The sequence below is a fragment of the Vigna radiata genome, chromosome 7 (genome assembly GCF_000741045.1).
Source record: "Vigna radiata var. radiata cultivar VC1973A chromosome 7, Vradiata_ver6, whole genome shotgun sequence".
NCBI lineage: Eukaryota > Viridiplantae > Streptophyta > Magnoliopsida > Fabales > Fabaceae > Vigna > Vigna radiata.
Window position 1 is genome coordinate 50071467 of NC_028357.1, and position 19613 is coordinate 50091079.

The 19613-nt window shown below is 29.1% G+C and overlaps 3 protein-coding genes and 1 long non-coding RNA gene across 6 annotated transcripts in view; 2 read left to right on the plus strand and 2 right to left on the minus strand.

The window, feature by feature from the left end:
* Positions 1-147: 147 nt before the first annotated feature.
* On the minus strand, positions 148-2168 carry LOC111242087. 2 transcript variants are annotated; one of them, XM_022784145.1, is made up of 2 exons: positions 1946-2168; positions 148-896 (listed from the first exon to the last, which is right to left on the minus strand). In XM_022784145.1, the coding sequence occupies exons 1-2, from the start codon at positions 2086-2088 to the stop codon at positions 347-349; spliced, it is 693 nt and encodes a 230-aa protein (XP_022639866.1). In that variant the 5' UTR covers positions 2089-2168; the 3' UTR covers positions 148-346. The 2 variants fall into 2 exon arrangements, with proteins under 2 accessions (XP_022639866.1, XP_022639867.1); XM_022784146.1 differs by having other exon boundaries at positions 148-976; positions 1662-2168.
* A 150-nt stretch (positions 2169-2318) lies between these two features.
* On the minus strand, positions 2319-6046 carry LOC106765578 (alkaline ceramidase). 2 transcript variants are annotated; one of them, XM_022784143.1, is made up of 3 exons: positions 5792-6046; positions 4520-4815; positions 2319-3216 (listed from the first exon to the last, which is right to left on the minus strand). In XM_022784143.1, the coding sequence occupies exons 2-3, from the start codon at positions 4771-4773 to the stop codon at positions 2703-2705; spliced, it is 768 nt and encodes a 255-aa protein (XP_022639864.1). In that variant the 5' UTR covers positions 4774-4815; positions 5792-6046; the 3' UTR covers positions 2319-2702. The 2 variants fall into 2 exon arrangements, with proteins under 2 accessions (XP_022639864.1, XP_014505742.1); XM_014650256.2 differs by having other exon boundaries at positions 4520-4834; positions 5792-6039.
* Positions 6047-16073: 10027 nt separating this feature from the next.
* On the plus strand, positions 16074-17343 carry LOC106766564. The gene is made up of 2 exons (XM_014651284.2): positions 16074-16561; positions 16652-17343. The coding sequence occupies exons 1-2, from the start codon at positions 16174-16176 to the stop codon at positions 17155-17157; spliced, it is 894 nt and encodes a 297-aa protein (XP_014506770.1). The 5' UTR covers positions 16074-16173; the 3' UTR covers positions 17158-17343.
* Positions 17344-18435: 1092 nt separating this feature from the next.
* LOC111242005 overlaps positions 18436-19613 on the plus strand; it is a 2590-nt gene continuing 1412 nt past the window's right edge. The window contains exons 1-2 of the long non-coding RNA XR_002668450.1: positions 18436-18596; positions 18745-18815. This is a non-coding gene — a long non-coding RNA (uncharacterized LOC111242005). The remainder of the gene's footprint in view (positions 18597-18744; positions 18816-19613) is intronic.

Consider the following 19613-nt stretch of genomic DNA (forward strand, 5'->3'; position numbering starts at 1 on the left):
TTTTAAACAATTCTAGTTTTAGATCCATAACAGATTTTTAATTGAAATGATTTTAAACAATTTTTGTGTCGAATTAATAAGAACTATATTAAATTTTAGTCTTAGTATATTTTAAAATAAAAACATCTAAATACAAATTAATCACTATCGATTCTACTCAACCAATTTTCTAAACCACACTTAAAAAAGCATGTTCTTAAAATTCATTACACACACCTCTACTTGAATAAATGGACAGAATTATTGCACTCTCAACATAAAAGAAAGAAATTGGGCAATTAATTCATCCCTTGTGAGAAAGTGAGTAATGAGTATGTGTATTCCATTTTTTCCTTGAAGAACTTATTTAAATTTTGGAAGAGACTGAGACAAGAGGAAGAATATCCACTGCGAGTCTGAGAAATGGTTCTTCAGCAGAAGAGTTGGATGAGTATTCTTTGCAGATTGATGAGTAAAACGACCCTTCATCAATTTGACTGTTATAATAAGTCTCTTCTGGCGAAAAAGGCCCATCTAGTGAGTAATATATGATAGTATGAGGCAGCTTAAACCTTACTCTTCTCTCTGGTTTCACATTTAAGGATGTCGAACTTAACATTTCTCCACCTTCTTCATCATGCTTCATGGGTCTGTCCAAGCACAAACTGTCTTTGGTTTCAGTTATCAATGATCCACTGCTTTGACTAACACAAGGATGAACCTTTTTCTGAAAATTCTTAGAAGAAAAAGACCCTTCGCATGGCTTCAAACCAGGAGAAGCTTTTATCCAATCTTCTAGAGTCAGATATCGAACCTTCTTCTCTTCTCTCTCCACCTCCATTCTTTTCAAGATCCTGCAATACCCTCTTTGCTTTCTTTCATTCTTGAAATCACTGCCATCTCTGGGGCATGATTTTCTATTTTCGTAACACATAATACAGAGTTTAGCACCCATTGTAATGGGAAAATCAGCAGAATGAATCTGAAAAAAGAGAACCTATGGGGAACGGAACATAATGAGATTAGTGAGCTGATTCAGTATCTTTGAGAGTTTATAAAGGGTTAATGAGACGGAAAGAGCCAAAGAAAGAAATGGATCTTGACGATCATAGTTGCTTCCTAGTTATTATCAGTGTTCAAATCTTGGTTCTTGGAATTCGACTTCATTTTTTTATGGCTCCAATTCCTAAACTTGATTCTATGATTGGTATATGGGACAACATAAACGTTAGTTCCTATTGTTTATCTACAGAAATACTAGACAGTGTCTTGGTTAATCCCCCACTTATGAAGTTAGAAGACTTCTGTCTTGACAAAATTTGGTGGCAAAAATTATAGAAATGGCTGTTTCATTTTAATCCTCTTCACTCTTTTTTTGGACATATTGCCATTATGCTTTGACTTATTTAGTTTGCATAAATTTCTTGGATCATTCATATTATTTTCCAGATGTATATTTTACTAAACCAAAAACTTAATGTAATATAGGGAATTAAGATCCACACAGTTCTGTAACAAACTACCATCTAATTTAAATTGTTAGGATATTAACATAATTTAGTATACATTATAAGCAAAAACTACGTTTATATAAATGTATTAACATAAATGAATTGTAAAGGTTATAAATAAATTACTTGCTTGAAATAAATTAAATTTTGGAGACTGATATGAATATGTACCACATTGATTTCTCCCTCCTGTATGACATTCATTATTGAGGCCTTTAAGAAATTATGAAATTATCAAAAATATATTTAAGATTGGAAAATAAAATGACACAACAAATAATTATTAAATGTAACAACTTTCTGTTGGACAAATAATTATAACAATTTTCTGTTATTAGACAGTAACATTTATATAATTGAGAAACAGGTATAATCTGTCTGGACAAACTGCCAAGTATGGAGAACAGAACGTAAACAATCAGTATATGTAGATGGAGAAGCAAAAAGTTTTGAACCTTCCAATAGCTAGACTGGGTTTTGCTGAAAAAGGAAGAAGCTTCAACATCTCACCAGTCACTTCAGAGTGAAGATGCATCTCCTGTAAAGGTAGAGAGAAAAGTGCACATACTTGCCTCTCTTGCCTGGCGACCATATTCATATTACCGTTGAAATGGATAAAAATTATGATTCTACATCACATTGACATTTTACTTCAGCAAATAAGCAAATACCATCGACATAGGTCAGGTATTAATTTGGATTAAAGATTAGTTCATTTAAAAAGAGGAATTCAAGTCAATTAGTAAAATAACAAATTATTGATTAGAAATTACAGCCAACAACTTTCTAAGGTATCTTGTGAGAAGCAACAGCAAACAGTGCATGACATTTAAAAGCGCTAAAAAACAAGTTAGTAATATACTCAAATGAACGTGAATAGGGTTACACAAGACATTACATGTAGAATGTGGGGATTGATTCAACTGGGAACCCAACAACCACCAGTGCAGCAAAATTATGTCTTTTGGTTGTCATAACAATTTTAAAGCTAAGGTCTAGGCTCAACAAAGTACCGAAGGGGTAATTATGGTACATGTCCTAGTTCTACATCGAAATATATAAATAATCAATCATATCATTTTCAAGCCAATCTAAACCACAAAACTGAAAAAGGAAAAAAAAAAGGCTAGAAGGACACAAGGTTTTCTAACAACTTATATTGCCAAAACGTATCATCAGAAAGAGACTTCCTTCTTTTTCCACAAATTTCTGTCACTGGCTTTTTGGTTTCTCAATCTTCACGTAAGGTAATACACCCAATAAATGAAGAACTTTTGGAGACCACCCACGCTGTTGAGCCCGGCAAAACATCAAGAATGTGTTGGCGAAGTAGGAATTGAAGCCCATAAATACATGCCACAACGCATGACCCTGAGGGTTAATAGGCGAACTGGAAATCTCCTTGCAGAAAATTCGATCACAGAACCCAAACAAACTGCCGAATAAAAAAGTAACTAAAAACAGCTTTGCAAGCCGCTTCGCAGAAGCATCTTCAGTGTGAATATAATACTTGTACATTCTTGGAATGCAGAGAAGAATGAGAATGATATAATGCACTTTGAAGCCAATACCAAAATGAAACACTGAATGAGCAGCGGCAAAAAGAGCACCATAGACGAAGAGGAAGATGGGCATTGTACTGCGATAATGCCAATCTGGAGAGTAGAGGATGTACATGTACAGCAGCACCTCCCATACCATAGGAGTTTCATCACTTTGCTGTTGCCTGAATTAAAGCGCAACATCTGAACAATAAATATTCATCCAAAACAGACAGACATGGAATTATTGACAAACAAATTACATAATTAAGCAAACGGTTTTTAAAAGACACAAAAATTCAAACCTAGTAGTAATTGTTCAATAGGAGAAAAATGTCACCAAAGATTAATTCCTAGGGAACCCTCATGAATATATCAGCAAAAGCGTGGTTTTTAGGTGAATGGATAGGCAAAAGGTCCCTGGAATGATTAACCACCTAGACCTTGAATTATTTTAGTGTGTACGACAGGCATCTAAATTCATGAGATACTTATCCTTCTCGTATCTCACTTTAGTCCTTAGGAATGACTGGCGGCTTTGTGAAATTAAGAACTAACTCAAATACATAAATAAATGAAAGACTAAACTGCAACTGAAAGATAGTTTCAGGACTAGTTATCTCATTTACACACAGACACATATATAACAGTAAGTCACATTATCATGAGTACACACAACACAATGGGGGCTGCTAACCAACTTAGATCTGGTAACAAACCCAATCCTTTTGTATATAAATAAAACCATACAACAATCAACGATGGGGATTGATAACCCAGCTTAGACCATGTTATAAACCCTACCCTTATTGTTACTTAACCAAAATGGTTCAACCATGCTTATAGCACAGATACATATTCAGCAATCAAGTACCCCCAGCGGAAATTATTCTCTTCCTCCAACTCCAGGCAACAAAAAAAGAGTACAAACTTTCATCCACATATCCAAACACACAATAGTTATTAATAAAAAAATTGACTCAAATAAGTCAACCACATAACACACAATTAGTTAGTATTTTTCTTCCAGTTTTTAATTTTCTTTCATTATTTTAACCCTCTCCTGTGTATTTTTATCCCACTTTCTATGTTATCTCTTTGCATTCTTGAAATTGACGGCCACGAAACCTTCAAGGATGAGACTGGCATGCTAACAATATATGTAGTAACACGCATTTCTTTGAAATTAGTCATTAATAACAAAAAAGGACAGAGTGGGCTCTTGAGTGTTCTAGTATTATCAAATAGCTGTAATGGCAACAGCACCCACCATGGAGTGGATGAAATTATGCAAATCACCATCAGACATCAATACTTGTGGTTCAATATTCATTATGACAGAATGGTTATATATCCCTCACAAACAGTCCTATAAAAACCTCATTTTGTATCACGCAAATGACTTGAAACAAAATCAAATCTAACATAAAAACAAAAACATTAATTTACATATTTTATTGAAAAAAGGAAAATGATGGAAACACTTACACACGCTGCAATGTGGCATGGTACAACATGCTTCCAAAGGCAAGTGTCATGTTTGATACATGAAGAACACTAAATCTTTTCTCAAACCGCTGTCTTAAGGCATTTATAAGACCGATCAAAGCCAAAAGTATTGTCGGAATGTTGGATATTGTGTTATAAAATTCAGCAATGTAAGATGAATAAGCATAGTTCATTTCACAACACTCTTTGGTGGATGTGACTGGACCCCAAAAGCTTGATATAGATTCTGCCATTCTCCTCTACAGCCTGATTATTTGTATATCTATATTTCGAAGCTGCAGAATTAACAAAATCCTGTAAAATCATTTAACAATATTAGAAAAACCATTCTCAAATATCACAGATACAGACTGTTGTAATTCATTAAGAAAGCTTAATAAACATATCAAGTCAGTAACATCACACAACGCCAGAATTTGCATAGCAATTGTGGATTGCAGAAAGCCGGCAAACAACTTCATCATGCAAAGGAAAGCGTAGCATGAAAAGGCAGAAGTTGGATGGTGGTTGAAATAGAAGCATGACAGGTAAAATTAGTTTCAAGCACAGATACGAATTATATTCCATAAGAATGTATTAAAAAATATCAATAGAAAACCTATAAGGATCTACAGGCTGGTCACTGCATTTACATGATAATCATAACTACATCAGTGACAAGCCATAGAGAAACCTCAAAACCGCTCACATCGACAACTCTCAGGCTGAAAATACCTATCGAAATATGCACATACTATTTATATTAAAAACATAAAATCAGAGCTCTGAATCTGAAGAGAAATTCAGTTTACCAATTTACAGAGCTAAGGCGTGCTAGGTTGACAATAAATTGTGCATTAAATCCCAAGGAAGAAAAAAAAAATCAATGCAATTGATTAAATTGAAACGGAACCGAAAGATAGATAAGTACGTTGGAGTAAATAACACTCCTAATTTAACGTCGTATTCCGTACTAGAGATGAAACGGATTCAGAGTGAAGTATATGGAAAACGGAATCCATGGGAATAGATTTTCTTCTCAGGTAACAACAGAACGAATCTCCGATCGGAAGGTTCAGAGAGTAAGAAACGAAAGATTGATGGTTAGAGAGTGAGAAAATTGAAAAAAAAAATGATTAGATTTAGGGTTAGGCAAATTGGGCTTGACAGTGAGAAAATAAAACCAGAAATAGAAGCAGCAGTGGTTAATTAAGTTGTGGTGATAGTTTAGAACGTCAATCAAGAGTGAAGGGAAGAGTAAACGAAAGATACCTGAAGCCACGAAGAGAGGCAATGGCCGCTAAACACAAAGATTTTGATAATGCAAGTGCCGTCAAATCTCAACGAATCACAAATCCATACAACTCATCGGAAAGGAACGACGCCAACCCTTGCCCTATGCGATGAGATGCCACGGATTTTGATAGTTTAGTTATTTTCCCAGCCATGCCATTCCGTATTTAAAATCATATAATGTATGTATCTATCTATCTATACTCTATCTCGGGTCGCCAATTCAAAGGCCCATTCCCCGGGCTTCAAAATTCCAAATTGGGCCTAAATTTCGTCCAACTCAATCTAACGCGATCTTGCCTACTACATGTGCTTTCACGTTTGAAACCGCGTTTTCCTCATAGGACTCCATATACGTAAATTATAACTAGTATTGTTTAATCTTATCTGTACATAAAAAAATAAAATTCTTATTTTGTCAAGTACAGATAAAAATCAAAAATCATTATTTTCCTATAGAGTAAATATATATATTTTATAAAGCTAAAATTTGTATTATATATTGTATTTTTAAATATATTAATTATAGTATGCTATGATTAAAATTTATAATGAGTATTTGAATATATAAATTAAACAAATTTTATTTTATACATGTTTGTTGTTTATTTGATGCAAGATATAAAACTTTACTTATTTTATATAACAAACCTTTTAGAGAATATTTTTTAATGTATTTTAGTATGATTAAGAACTGAATTATAAATTTAACTTAACTTATAAATTAAGGTAAGATTTATATTTATATTTAATTATTAATATAAAATTTTTAACACACTTCTCACACAGAAAAGTAAATATATTGAAAATAATACTAAAAGTTAAGTGTGATCTAATAACAGTTTGATAATGAACAAAATAATAAACTCTAAAAAAAACAAACTTTCTGTTCTAACCCACAATCTGATATCATATTAAAATAAAAGAGATATAGATATGAAATAGATTCTAAATATATTTGAAAACATGGTATTATGCATTTATAAATAAAAAATATACAAAGAAATGTGTCTAAGCTCATACCTATAATACATAGTATTTTACTTAAGAATTTCTAATAATATATTAAGGATATCCAACAATATTAAAAAATAAAAGTTTAATGGAATGAAAAAATTATTGCTTAAATATTTTATATGTTTGTGGATATATAATATTTAAAAATAACTTTGAAGAAAAAAACGATATTTCAAATTTATGTTATATTGGTATAGATTGTATATTGAAGAATAGTTATATCAATAAATAGGAAAATATCAAATACTTGTTTTGTACACGAACTTAAATATTAGTTGTTGTGAGTAATCGTATAAGGCTGAGAAGTTAAGGGTAGATTTATTGCTAATTTAAATTAAATTATTTTCTAATTTAAATTAATATTAAATAGGTGATAATTATATTCGTTACTTTCTAACCTTTTGCTTTATTAGTAGAGAGAGAAATGTATACGACAATAGTATATGCTATGCACAGTTTAAATTACATTCTTTATATGATATATTACTTTTTAAAAATATTTAGTAGTATATTAAACATATTTACATTAAAATTGAAGATGATTAAGTTTTTATGCATTGAAATTATTGTAGATACCTCCAATATATTATAAAATATAATTAATATTTTATTGTATATTAATTTATTATCGTATTTTATTATATTTTTATTATATTATGATATAATAACCAATTTTTTAATATCTTAAAGATATAATATTTGAATATCTTTTTAAAGTAACTGAATTCATTTATTATATCTATTTATGACATAAGAGACCCATAAAGCAGTGAGTGGAGGCGGAATATTTATACAAATTCTTTCATTTAATACTACTTTTGTATTCTATGTATCTTTTAAACTTTTAGTAACAAATCTTTTCATTTTCTCATTGAGACTTGAAACTCTCTCAATAAAAGACACAATATAATTCTTGAAAGTGTCATACTTCACCTTAAAAATTAATTAACATAATTATAAAATAAATTATTTTCATTATATATAAATACACAATAAAAATTAATTAATATATTTATAAAATTAATTATTGTCATTTAGTGAATTTATATTATTTATTTTGTTTAATGTATTGTAAACAAGTTTCTTACAATTTATATGGAAGTGTCTCCTCATTTAATTTAATTTTTTTTAAAATGAATATTTACCGTACATCCTCTTCAATCTTTTAATAATAATAATAATAATAATAATAATAATAATAATAATAATAATAAGATTAAAAAAACAACATTGCAATAAAAATTGATATTCGTTATATCTAAATTTTATAGATATTTTTTAAATGGATAATGAGATAGGAAATAATTGTATTTTTTTTATTATAAATTAATAGATAATATCTATGTTCGATCCAATCCGTTGTCATCCCCATAATACACATTTAAAGTCAATATTTTGTTACTCTTTTATCTAGTCACTGGTGCATAAAGGACTTTAGACATATGTTATTTTAGGCTTTTAATGTCAGATCCCGATTCGACGTATTTATGGGTGACGTTAATGGGACGTCGGACATATAGAATCTGACATCTATAAAGACGTCGGGCATGGCACCAATCGATATCTAATGGCACTATAATGATGTCGGACATGGCCCTAACCGACATCTAAGGGCATTATAAAGACGTCATACATGGCCCTAACCGACATCTAAGGGAACCATAGACGTCGGACATGGCATTAACCGACGTCTAATGATTGTCGTTGTGTTTTAGTGCAGTTTTGCTCGTGTCTTTGGATAGCCTAGTAGCATCTTCTCCCTTTGCTAGTTTTCTCATAAAAAAAGCTTGCGTCTTTTGGATCTCTCATGAAATTTCAACCCAAAACCAAACTTGGGTCTTTGTCTAGTTTCATTCCAACCGCCAATGAAAAAGAATACGGTGACATGAGAACTAGGCAATGACCCAGGTTCGGTTTTGGGTTGAAATGTCATAAAAGATCCAAAAGACGCAGTTTTTCTTATGAGGAAGCTAGAAAAGGGAGAACATGCTACTACATTACCCAAAGACCGAGCAAAACTGTACCAAAACACAACGAAAACTCATTTTAATCGGTTCAAATAGAAAATAATCCATCAAAGACTGATTTAATCGAAGTAAAAGTAAGTTTAAACGGTTCAAAAGAGATAAAAAACACTTGGAAGTACAATGCCGCAGAGAGAAAAGGTGAGGAGGAAGACGATGAAGTGTGTGTAACCACAAGTTCGCGAATTCTGATTTAACAGGAACTTAGACGTAGGTGACCTCACTGATATGACGTCCAATCGAATTAAAAATTAATATTCGCGGTGTATATAGACATCAGATCTAGGGGGAGCCGACGTCCAAGACAACTTTTCACCTACCCTGTCAAGCCATTTATACGTCACATGTAAGGGGAGCCAACGTCCAAAACAACTCTTTTACCTACCCTGTCAGGCCATGTAAAGTATTGACGTCGGCTACATGGGGGATGGACAGAAAAAAAAAATGATTTTTCACCTACCTTTCAGGCATATAGAGGTCAGCTAGGGAGCCCAACGTCTATAATATTATAGACGTCGCCCCCCTCCCAACCAATGTCTATAATGTCAACTTATTTACGAAAATGTCATCGGTCAATAATTTACGTTAGATATTTTGTGGTCCGACATTTAAGAGGTGACATTAAAAGCCAATTATGCACTAGTGACTATTAGTTGCTATCATTACAAATTTTAGGTGTATTTGTTTTATAAGATGTAACTGGAAGAGTAAATTTGACGCGAAAAAGAGATAAAAGTGAGATTATTTAAATTAAGTAAAATATGATGAGAAATTAAGATATTTTGTTTTAAAATTTATGAAAATTAGTATGTAATATGATGAGTTTGATAGATATAAGTAAAATTAACATAAAATTATACGACTCTCATTTTATTCTTTATCATAAAAGTAAATTAAAATAAAAAATAATTAGTTTAAATTATGTTAAATTTTTTTTTATGATAATAAAAAAATATTATTTTTATAATATAATCAAAATATTTTTCCGTTTTATTGTAAATAATTTTTATTTATTTTGTAAATACCTTTATAATTATAAAATAATTATAAAATAAAATCGATAAAATAATTATTTAAATTAAAAACATTTAATTAGAATATGAAATCAGAAAACAGATATGGATACCAAAAAAGAGAAATTTCCTTTATGTATAACTATAGATTATAATTATAAAATTAAATATAAATATTTTTTATAATTTTATTGTAAAGCACTCTTATTTATTTTGTACGTATTTTTTAATTAAAACTGGTTAATTTTAACAAGAAAATGTCAAATAGAAAAAATAGTTAGTTTAAAGGGTAAAAATTAAAAATAATTATTTTAATTTAAAAGGGTAAAAATTGAAAATGAAGTGGACACCGATAATAAGAATCCGGGTTAATTATGTTTTTAGTCCCTATACTTTGGGGCAATTTTGGTTTTAGTCCATTTTTAAACTAAGGTACAATTTAGTCATTCAATTTTAGAAAACTCTGATTTTAGTCCTTTTTACCAAATTTTTTTAACTTTATTTGTTATTTCAAACGTGTTTCATTATAGCATTTGGATTGTTTACACTGGTTTGAAACAACAAAAAAAGTTAAAAAAATTTGGTAAAAATGACTACAACCAGAGTTTTCTAAAATTGAATTGTACCTTAGTTTGAAAATGGACTAAAACCAAAATCGCCTCAAAGTATAGGGACTAAAAACATATTTAACCCTAAGAATCCACATGTATAAATCATCAGTGTTATTATTATTATTGTTATTATTATTTTTTGTTATTATTATTATTATTATTATTATTATTATTATTATTATTGAAAACAATATACTACACACATATGTATTTTTTTTATAATAATAAAATTATTAAATATAAAAAAATTTATATTTTTATTGTGAAATGAATTTTATTTATTTTTTAGAAATTTATTTATTATAAATAGTTATTTTAGTTTAGAAAGTGGTTAAATTTAAAATAAATTTGTCAAATAAAGGAAACAAAGATGTGGCAGAAAAAAGAAATCCCTATATGATAGTAGAAATTACTACTACTATTGTTATTATTACTATTCATTTCTTGCAAATATGCAGTAAAAAAACAAGGAGTAATGGAAAAAGGTAATAAAAACAACTACATTCTTGAAAATTAGAGTTGTTCTGATATATAACCTCCTTTTTCATAAGGTGGAACGTATCTTTAACGTGTATCTGTGTGTTTGATAAATTGAATCCATTCAAAAATAATTTCAACCATTCCTAAATAAAACAATAAGACAAAAAGCTTTAACAATGGAAGCAACAATAGCGTAGATGATAGTACGTACCAGTGCTTCAATAATAAAACAAAATATTAATTTAATATTTTTATTAAATTAATTAATTTTAAACAATATATAATACTAAAATAATAATAAGCTACAAAAGCATTTAATAATAACTATAATTAAATGCGTATTTTGAAAGATTGCAAACATTATTGTATACTGTAACTTGTAGAGAAAAGTTAGAGAAACCCAAACTAAGATTCAATGCATCTGGACACTGATTTAGGATTCCTTGAACTTAGTCTCAATTCCATACAACGAAAGTAGATTTTACTATCTGTGACTGTTGGCTTTTATGTAAAGTCCATGCAGCAGCCAATTTTCAGCAACAAATGAGAAAGAAACAAGATAAGTACTTCCATTTGGATAGAGATGAGATTTCTCAATTTCGACTTCCTTTTCCGATCATTTTTTTATACTAGTAAATGAGCATGACCAAAAACACTATCTTTGACTTCTCTAATATTTTTAATTTTATATGTGATTATTTAATTTATTCAAAATGGGGCAAACTCTTTTTACTTTGAAAAAAAAAGTTGAATTTTAGTTTTTTGTCGTTTATTAATACAAACAAATTTGAAACTTTGAATTAAAAAATTAGGTGTGGTTTTCGTAATGTTTTTTATAATAGGCTGTAGTTTTAAGTATTATTACTAAATTCCAATAAAATTAGGTCGTGTTAAAAAAAAAATCTGGAAACCTATTCAATTATGGAATGTTTTAAAAAAGTTTAAGGCCTTTTCTTTAAATGGTTTTCTATTCAATTATAGTTGGTTGTGTATTTATTAGTGCAAAAACGTTGATTAACATTATTCCTTAAATGTCGGTTAGGGATAAGCTCAACGTATATTGATGATCGGTAATATTTTCGTAAATAAGTTGGTCATATAAACGTCAGTTTGGAAGAATCCCAACGTCTATAGTCTTTTATATGTCGGGGTTGTCCTAACTGACGTCTATATGTTTGACAGGTGGGTGAAAAATAATTTCTTTCAGACATATAAACATTAGTTGGACAGGGCTCCGACGTCTATATGGCGGAAATTAATGGATGTTTACCTACGTGTCAGACATATGGACGTCGGTTAAGGTAGCTCCGACATCCATATGTCTACGGGGCAGGTGAAAAGTCATTCATTTCCGTCATATAGACGTCGGATCCCGCCAAACTGACGTTTATATGGTGGACATTAATGACTATTCACCTACCTATCATACCTATAAACGTCGGGTAAGCGATAGCCGACGTCTATATGTCTGTCAGACAGGTGAAAAGTCATTCGTTTCCGTCACGTAGACGTTGGATGCCTCCTCATTGACGTCTATAATCGTATATAGATGTTAGTGGCTTTAGTAGTCGACGTCTATAAGCCCCGCGAATATTAATTTTTAAATTAGAAAGACGTCGAATTAATGAGTTAAACGACGTCTCTTTCGTTATAGATGTCGAGCTCGTGTGCAACCGACTTCGATTTCTTTTTAAAACAGAGATTGCGAACCAACAGTTTCGCGCACTTCATCATCTTTCTTTGCTTTTCTCTCTGTTCCTTTGGATTTACAGGTGTGTTTAATCTCTCTTGATATGGTTAAATTTGATTTTAATCCGATTAAAGTAATCTTTGATGTATTATCTTTTATTTGAACTGATTAAAATATTAAAAAATAAAAATAATGAAATGTGTGTTTTAGAAACTATTGAGAGAAATCATACAAAACAAAAATATAATTAAGAATATAGTAAGATAAAAAATATCTTAGAGATAAAATAAATATTTTTAAATATCAAACTAATTGAATTGTTGATAGATAATAAATTCTGTTATAGTAAAACAAAATTTATTAAAATGACAATAAATTAAGTATAAAAAATATTAAAGAAGATAAGTTTTTTAATCACTGAGTTAAATATCCTCACATGAAAATAAAATAAACAATAAGTAATATAAATCATCAACTGCATACACATATAAGATTTTTTTTTTTTATTTTCATGTATACTAGTAAATGAAAACACTTCTAACTTCACTGTTCCATTAATATTATTCACACTTTTAATATTATTTATTATTACATCTTTTAAAGTAATTGAGATGATAATAGTATGAAAAAGTTAAAAAAAAATATGCTTCAGTTTTGTTAAACTCTCTCATAATTATTATAAAAATCTCTATGATTAAAATAAACTCAATCTGAAAATAAGAATACATAAATATGTCAACAAAATTCATAACATTTTTTCTTAGAGTTATAATTATTTTAATTACTATTAAAAACAAAAACGATTTTTTTTATAATAACAAAAAATAATAGAATTATAATTATCATAATTATAAAAATAATTTTAAATGACTTTTATAATTTTATTGTAAGTAATATTTATTTTTTTAGATAATTTTTTATTATAAAAATTGATTTTAATTAAAAAAATAATAGTTAAATATAAAAAAAAGTTAAATTTTAAAATAAAAAATATTTTAAATTTTTTGATAAAGTAATTTATTTTGATTTTAAAAAATATTTAAAAAATAAAATTAGATACAAAATGTGCCAAAAGAGGAAATCCCTTTAGATAATAGTGTAGATATAGATGCATGATACAATCTTCAAATGTCAAATCCTCTTGAATTTTATTTTATTTTTTTGTTTAAAAAGTTATTTTCCTTAAAAATTTTAAATGGTTCATGAAATAATTTGGTGGATCTGAACTTCCTATGACTTTAATATGGCTAGACGTTATCAATATTTTAAAGAAGAAAACCTTTTTTTTTTAAAATAGGAATTCACACTATCTGACTAGTTAAAGAATTACTCGATGTCATATGAGATTATGATTTGTTAAAATTCTCTAACAAGAAGATACTTAGGCATATCAATCCAAGTTAAATAGTGGATAAAACTTTATATATTTTTTTGTCAAAAAATGATAAATATATTAAGTGGTCATAATTATATTTTTAAATTAAATTAAAAAAATATCTTTATTTCAGAAAAATATATAAAAAGACAGTGACAGCTTTAACTACTATTGTCTCAAAAGATAAATAGAAAGAAAAAAAAATATTTAAATATTTTTAACATAATATTTAGAACATGAAGTTTGGTCAGATTTGTAATAGTATTATTTTCAAAAGTTTTAAAATATAAAAATGCAAGCTCAGTTCCCAGTAACAGTCAAAATTACGAAGCAACTGAATAGTAGAATTTCAATTAACAAACTCAAATTAAATTTTGGATACTGCAAGAAGGTACAAAAGTCTAAGAATATGTCACTTTCAAGATTGATGTAAAGAGCAATTTGCATACTGCTCTTCAAATATTTTAATGTTACTATATAAAAATATAAGTTCCTAGCCAGAAGAATAGTATTTAAATACTCTAAACTGTTTTAGTAAGATTTTTTGTAGTGTTGTGGTTGTGTTAGTTTGTTTCTTTAAAGTGTTTAAGTTATTAAATTAATTTGGAAAGGTATTCTCTTGCATTTCAAATATTTTAGAACCTTTATTTGGATGATGAATAATTTTGATATTGGTAGAAAAACATTTATAACTTGCATTAACTTTAAAACAATATTAGTTTATGTCAACTCAAAATATAATATTTAACATCACTTAAAAGTATTATTGAGAATTTTGATTAAATTTAATTAATAGTAACACTGATATCAATAACATTACATTTGTAATAAAGATCAATAATCTTAATTGAATTTAACTTTAAACAAATCTTACTAACATCTCTTAAAATTAATATTCAACGTACTTTCCAATCTCCATCAAATCTACAAAATTCTAATTGAAGTTAAACAAATATTTTAATGGACATCAAACTAAATGAAAAATATGGAAGAAGCAAAACATTAATTTAATAAAAGAAATTACATCAATCAAAAGAAGAAAAAAACATGGAAGAAACTAAACATTAATTTAATAAAAGAAGCTATAAATAAATTTGTTACTTTTTTATACATATATTTCCTGTACTTTATAAACATTATGTAAAACATTACTTCTCAACCATGTGCGAAAAATTATATTATAATTCATTATACTTTATTTTACATGAGAATAATGTTTGATAAAGTATAATGATATGCATGTTAAGAACAAATATAATTTTTTAAAATACTTTGATAGAAAAAAACATATTTAACTTAAGAAAAATAGAATGAACTTTGTAAAAGTCTATTTTTTTTTTCATTTTAATGATTTAGTTTTACATTTTATTTTAATACTATACATTAAACTTTATATTACCATTTTTTTTATTTCTTTTGAATTGATCTTTTATTTTTATAGTGGAATTTTATTTGTTTAAACAATGAAAAACTATAAAAACTTTTTTATTTTCATGAATCTTAAACACTTTTTTTATTTGGCTTATCGTTTTAACTTTGGTCTTTATTTTTAATATAAATTTCAACATTTTTATAACATTAATACCTAAATTAATTTAAAAAATTTAAAATACAAGTGACTTGCTTAAACAAAATTATCGATTTTGAATTTTATCATAATATAATATATATATATATATAAGTTGTAAAAGTATAATTTAGTATGAATACTTGTGATCATATACAAAGGGTAGCTGAACAGTAAAGATATAGACATTGTATTTTTTTAGAATTTGACAAATATACGTCTTTCAGTGTTGTAGGTTACGGTAATACAACTTTTTAACCCTAAAAATTATACATAATTTCCAAAATGGCACACAAGGGGGAAAATGAACTTAGACGGTTTTGCAGTTTGGTTCAGGAAATAGTGTTATCATTTGGACCACATTCGTGTGACAATTAAACTAAATCTCTACGGTTGCTACAACCAAAGGTCCGTTTCAAACTCCAACGTGTATAAATACATTGGTGGAAGTAGTTTATCTTTTCTCATTCTGACTCCATCTACCTTCCCTTGGGTCGTTTTATGTACACATCATTTCAACATCTTATCATTTACACCATACACAGTATATATATACATTCATCCCATATTTACAGAACAAAGGAATGGGGAGGATTCCGGTGAGCTTTGAGAGGGTGGCTGCGGCCTTCCAAGCTGACGTGGCACGAGTAAGGCCATGCGAGTGCGGCGAAACTGATTACTCCTCAGAGGATTTCACTGATTTGTCGGACCTCGTGAAATCCTTCATAGAAAAGGAGGGAGAGGAAGAAGATGCGGTTGGTGTTGGTTGGGATGACTGGGATGAGGATTTGGAGTGGTTTGATTCTGAGAAGAGGGAGATCCTTCAAACAATATTCAGTGATGATGGGGATGATGATTTCAAATGTATAATTAGAAGAGAAATTGAACTTGTGATGATGGAAAACAAGAAATCGACACCCCAATTCAAAGCACAACTGATGTCTCGTCTGCGGGAGAGGGGTTTTGATGCTGGTGAGTATTTTAGTCTGTTCTTGTTTTGTCCATTGATTTATGGGTCATGGAATGAATTTTGATGATTTTTTCTTTTTATTTCATGTACAGGGCTTTGCAAATGCAAGTGGAAAAGAAATAAAAGATTTCCAGGAGGTGACTATGAATATATCGATGTAAATTTTGCAGGAAATCGATATATTGTTGAAATCTCTCTTGTGGCAGAATTTGAAATAGCTCGTCCCATAAACCATTATTGTTCGTTACTTGAGATTTTTCCTCAAATATTTGTTGGAAAATTGGAAGAATTGAAACAGGTTGTGAGATTAATGTGCAATGCTATTAAAAGCTCCATGAAAAGCATAGACATGTATATACCTCCATGGAGAAGAATTGAATACATGCAAGCAAAGTGGTTTAGTTCGTATAGAAGAATAACTGATGAGGTTGCAACTAAAAGAACATCATCTTCTTTATCCAGTAGCAGGTCTATTGGATTTGATGCAAGACTGCTGAAATCGTATAATTGCAGAGATGATTACGTGAGTAAACCTGCATTTGGAGTTTACGCTTTGACGAATGCATTTTATGCTGATGGCCCCGGGATGTTACTGTAGGCAAAGTATATGCTCTGTGAGCCTCTAATAGCTTTTGGGTAACTGTTGTTGACAAAATGACTGAGTAACTTCAAATTTTCTTTTTAACCCGCGGATAACAATTTGTTTAATCATTGTAATTTGTTTATAAAATATGTTCAATTTGAAATAAAATTTAACAGTTAAAAGTAAAGGAGTGTTTGGTAGTTCTGTAAAGAAAAAAATATAGAGGTATTAGGGGTTGGTAAATGGTTTTGTAGTTTCGGAAATTTCCAAAATTAGATATGGATTTTGGATCCCCAATTAAATCTCTAATTATTGGTTTTTTTCTTAATCTTATAAAATTCATTACTGATATAAAAATTTAAATTTTACTAATTTTATTTAATTTCGATAATGATCGAGGTAAATGGATATCATAGTTTTACAATTATGTCAACTCTATAGTTTTAAATCTATAGTTTTAACTAGATACCTAATGGGACGTTTTAAATCGAACTAACTAACTCTATAGTATTTTAAATTCAAAAAATATGTTTAATTCTCTTCCCACTAAATAATATAACAATTACTAAATATTAAATACATACCTAAAATTTGATTACTTTATCATTAAAAGTTCAAGATTATAAATAGATTGTTGAAATTATAAAGAGTTGTTCGATAAGTTAGCAAGTTCCTGAAATTGAATACTTTAAAATATAGGATATTATTTAGACAAGTATTGTGAAAAAGGGTTTTCAAGAATTTAGACGATTGAACGAGTAAAATCCTGGTTAAGTGAAATTCTTTAGACAAGTCTTTCTCAATATTTAGAGTCATTGATCAAGTTTTATTATTTCTCAACAAAACTATTTTATCTTATTATACGAGAAAAACTTAAATTCTAAAATATGTGTAAATTATAGTAAGTGCAAAAATCTCAAAATGAATTTAATATACAAGTATTTCAAAAATAGAATAAAAAATTTATAATATGAGATTGAACCAAATAAATTGTTGTTTGAATGAGTCAAATCAACTATTATGTATATGTATATGTATTTGATTTTGATGTTTCTTAATTAATGATTATGTGATACTGTAAGCATTTGAAATGATGAAATTGTAACTGGAAATGCTTAATAAGTTTGAGCAAATGAAAGAAATATGTATTTTGTTGGGATTCATGTGTAAGGGCCTTAAAAATATAAGGTTGTTGGACCTAAGTGAGGCAGCCTGGCCCATGAGGCCAAGGGTAGCATAGCCTTAGGAAAGAAGGAACCCCTTATTCCTTTTCTGATTTCTTTTCACAGAATTTCCTTCTCTCTCTAGAACTATTCTCTTGCCCTAACCCAAGTTCTCTGCCTTCTCTCTAGATTTCCAGTAAATCCCATTGTTCAAATCTTGTTTTGGTGTTGCCAAATCGTTCCTGGCATAGAGAGCTCCACTTCTACCTATCGATCTCTCCGTTTCATCTGGTAAGTAGATTTCTCCCTTTTCTCTTCACTGTTCTTGACCCAGGCATGCAATTTTGCTGGTTGCATGTGTTTTTCGTGTTATGCCTTCCATTCCCAATATATTCTAGCTCTAAGAGCTTTGTTCCATCACCAATTTGGTGATTTGTAGGTCCTGTTGTGCTCTAGCTGTTTGGAGCACTATAGAAGTGTTGGGTGAGCTCACTGTTCATTTGAGTCCAGGTAAGGGGAGCTAATTATTTTGCTTGAAATTATTTTATAAAATATATGCATGTTGCATTATGAATTTGGTGTACTATTGAGACTGAAATGTTACTGNTTTAAGTAATTGGTTTTGGTGTGTATTATACTGCTTAAATGATTTATTTGGGATTGATTTAATGTGTCCTATTTTGATGATTATGAATTGTTTCTGAACGGGGTTATTGACTGTGATTGGTGATCTTTTGGAAAAGATCTTAAGTGAGATTTAATTAGCTTTGTTGGGTAGCAATTGGATACACATGTACTGTTTTAGATTACTGTGAGAGGAAATAAAATATTAAAAAAAAAAAGAATTGACATTTGAGTTTTAGAGCACAACAAACTAGTTTAGGTAACATAAATAAATTAATTAAAACTGTTTGAGAGCCTTCCTTTGTTGGTAGGATAGAGGGGACTTAAAAACCTGAGTTGGCACATCCCTGATCATAGAGCAGCCCTGGCCTGGTCCAGTAAGTTGTGACTAGTCATATGTGTTAGCGCTGAAGGTGAGTCTGATGCGTTCAGACATCTGAACCCTCTCCGGTGACCAATTGGGTAGTGATGTGAGGTGGGGTAGTAATGAAAAATTTAGCAAGCAGTTTCATAATTAAGGAAACATTCTAAGTTATTTAGAGATAATATGTATCATAATATGTTATATTATTAATGTATAGATTTTATATATATATATATATATATATATATATATATATTAGTTTAATATAATATAAATATAAATATTTATAAGGTTACGTATGTTGCTGTAGAAATTCTGTT

Coding starts and splice junctions, on each gene's coding strand:
- LOC111242087 (XM_022784145.1), bottom strand. CDS start 2,088: ATGAATATGGTCGCCAGGCAAGAGAGGCAAGTATGTGCACTTTTCTCT. Junction 897..1,945: donor CCCAGTCTAGCTATTGGAAG/GTTCAAAACTTT, acceptor TTACGAAAATAG/AAAATCATGCCCCAGAGATG.
- LOC106765578 (XM_022784143.1), bottom strand. CDS start 4,773: ATGGCAGAATCTATATCAAGCTTTTGGGGTCCAGTCACATCCACCAAA. Junction 3,217..4,519: donor CATGCCACATTGCAGCGTGT/GTAAGTGTTTCC, acceptor GCTTTAATTCAG/GCAACAGCAAAGTGATGAAA.
- LOC106766564 (XM_014651284.2), top strand. CDS start 16,174: ATGGGGAGGATTCCGGTGAGCTTTGAGAGGGTGGCTGCGGCCTTCCAA. Junction 16,562..16,651: donor GGAGAGGGGTTTTGATGCTG/GTGAGTATTTTA, acceptor TTTCATGTACAG/GGCTTTGCAAATGCAAGTGG.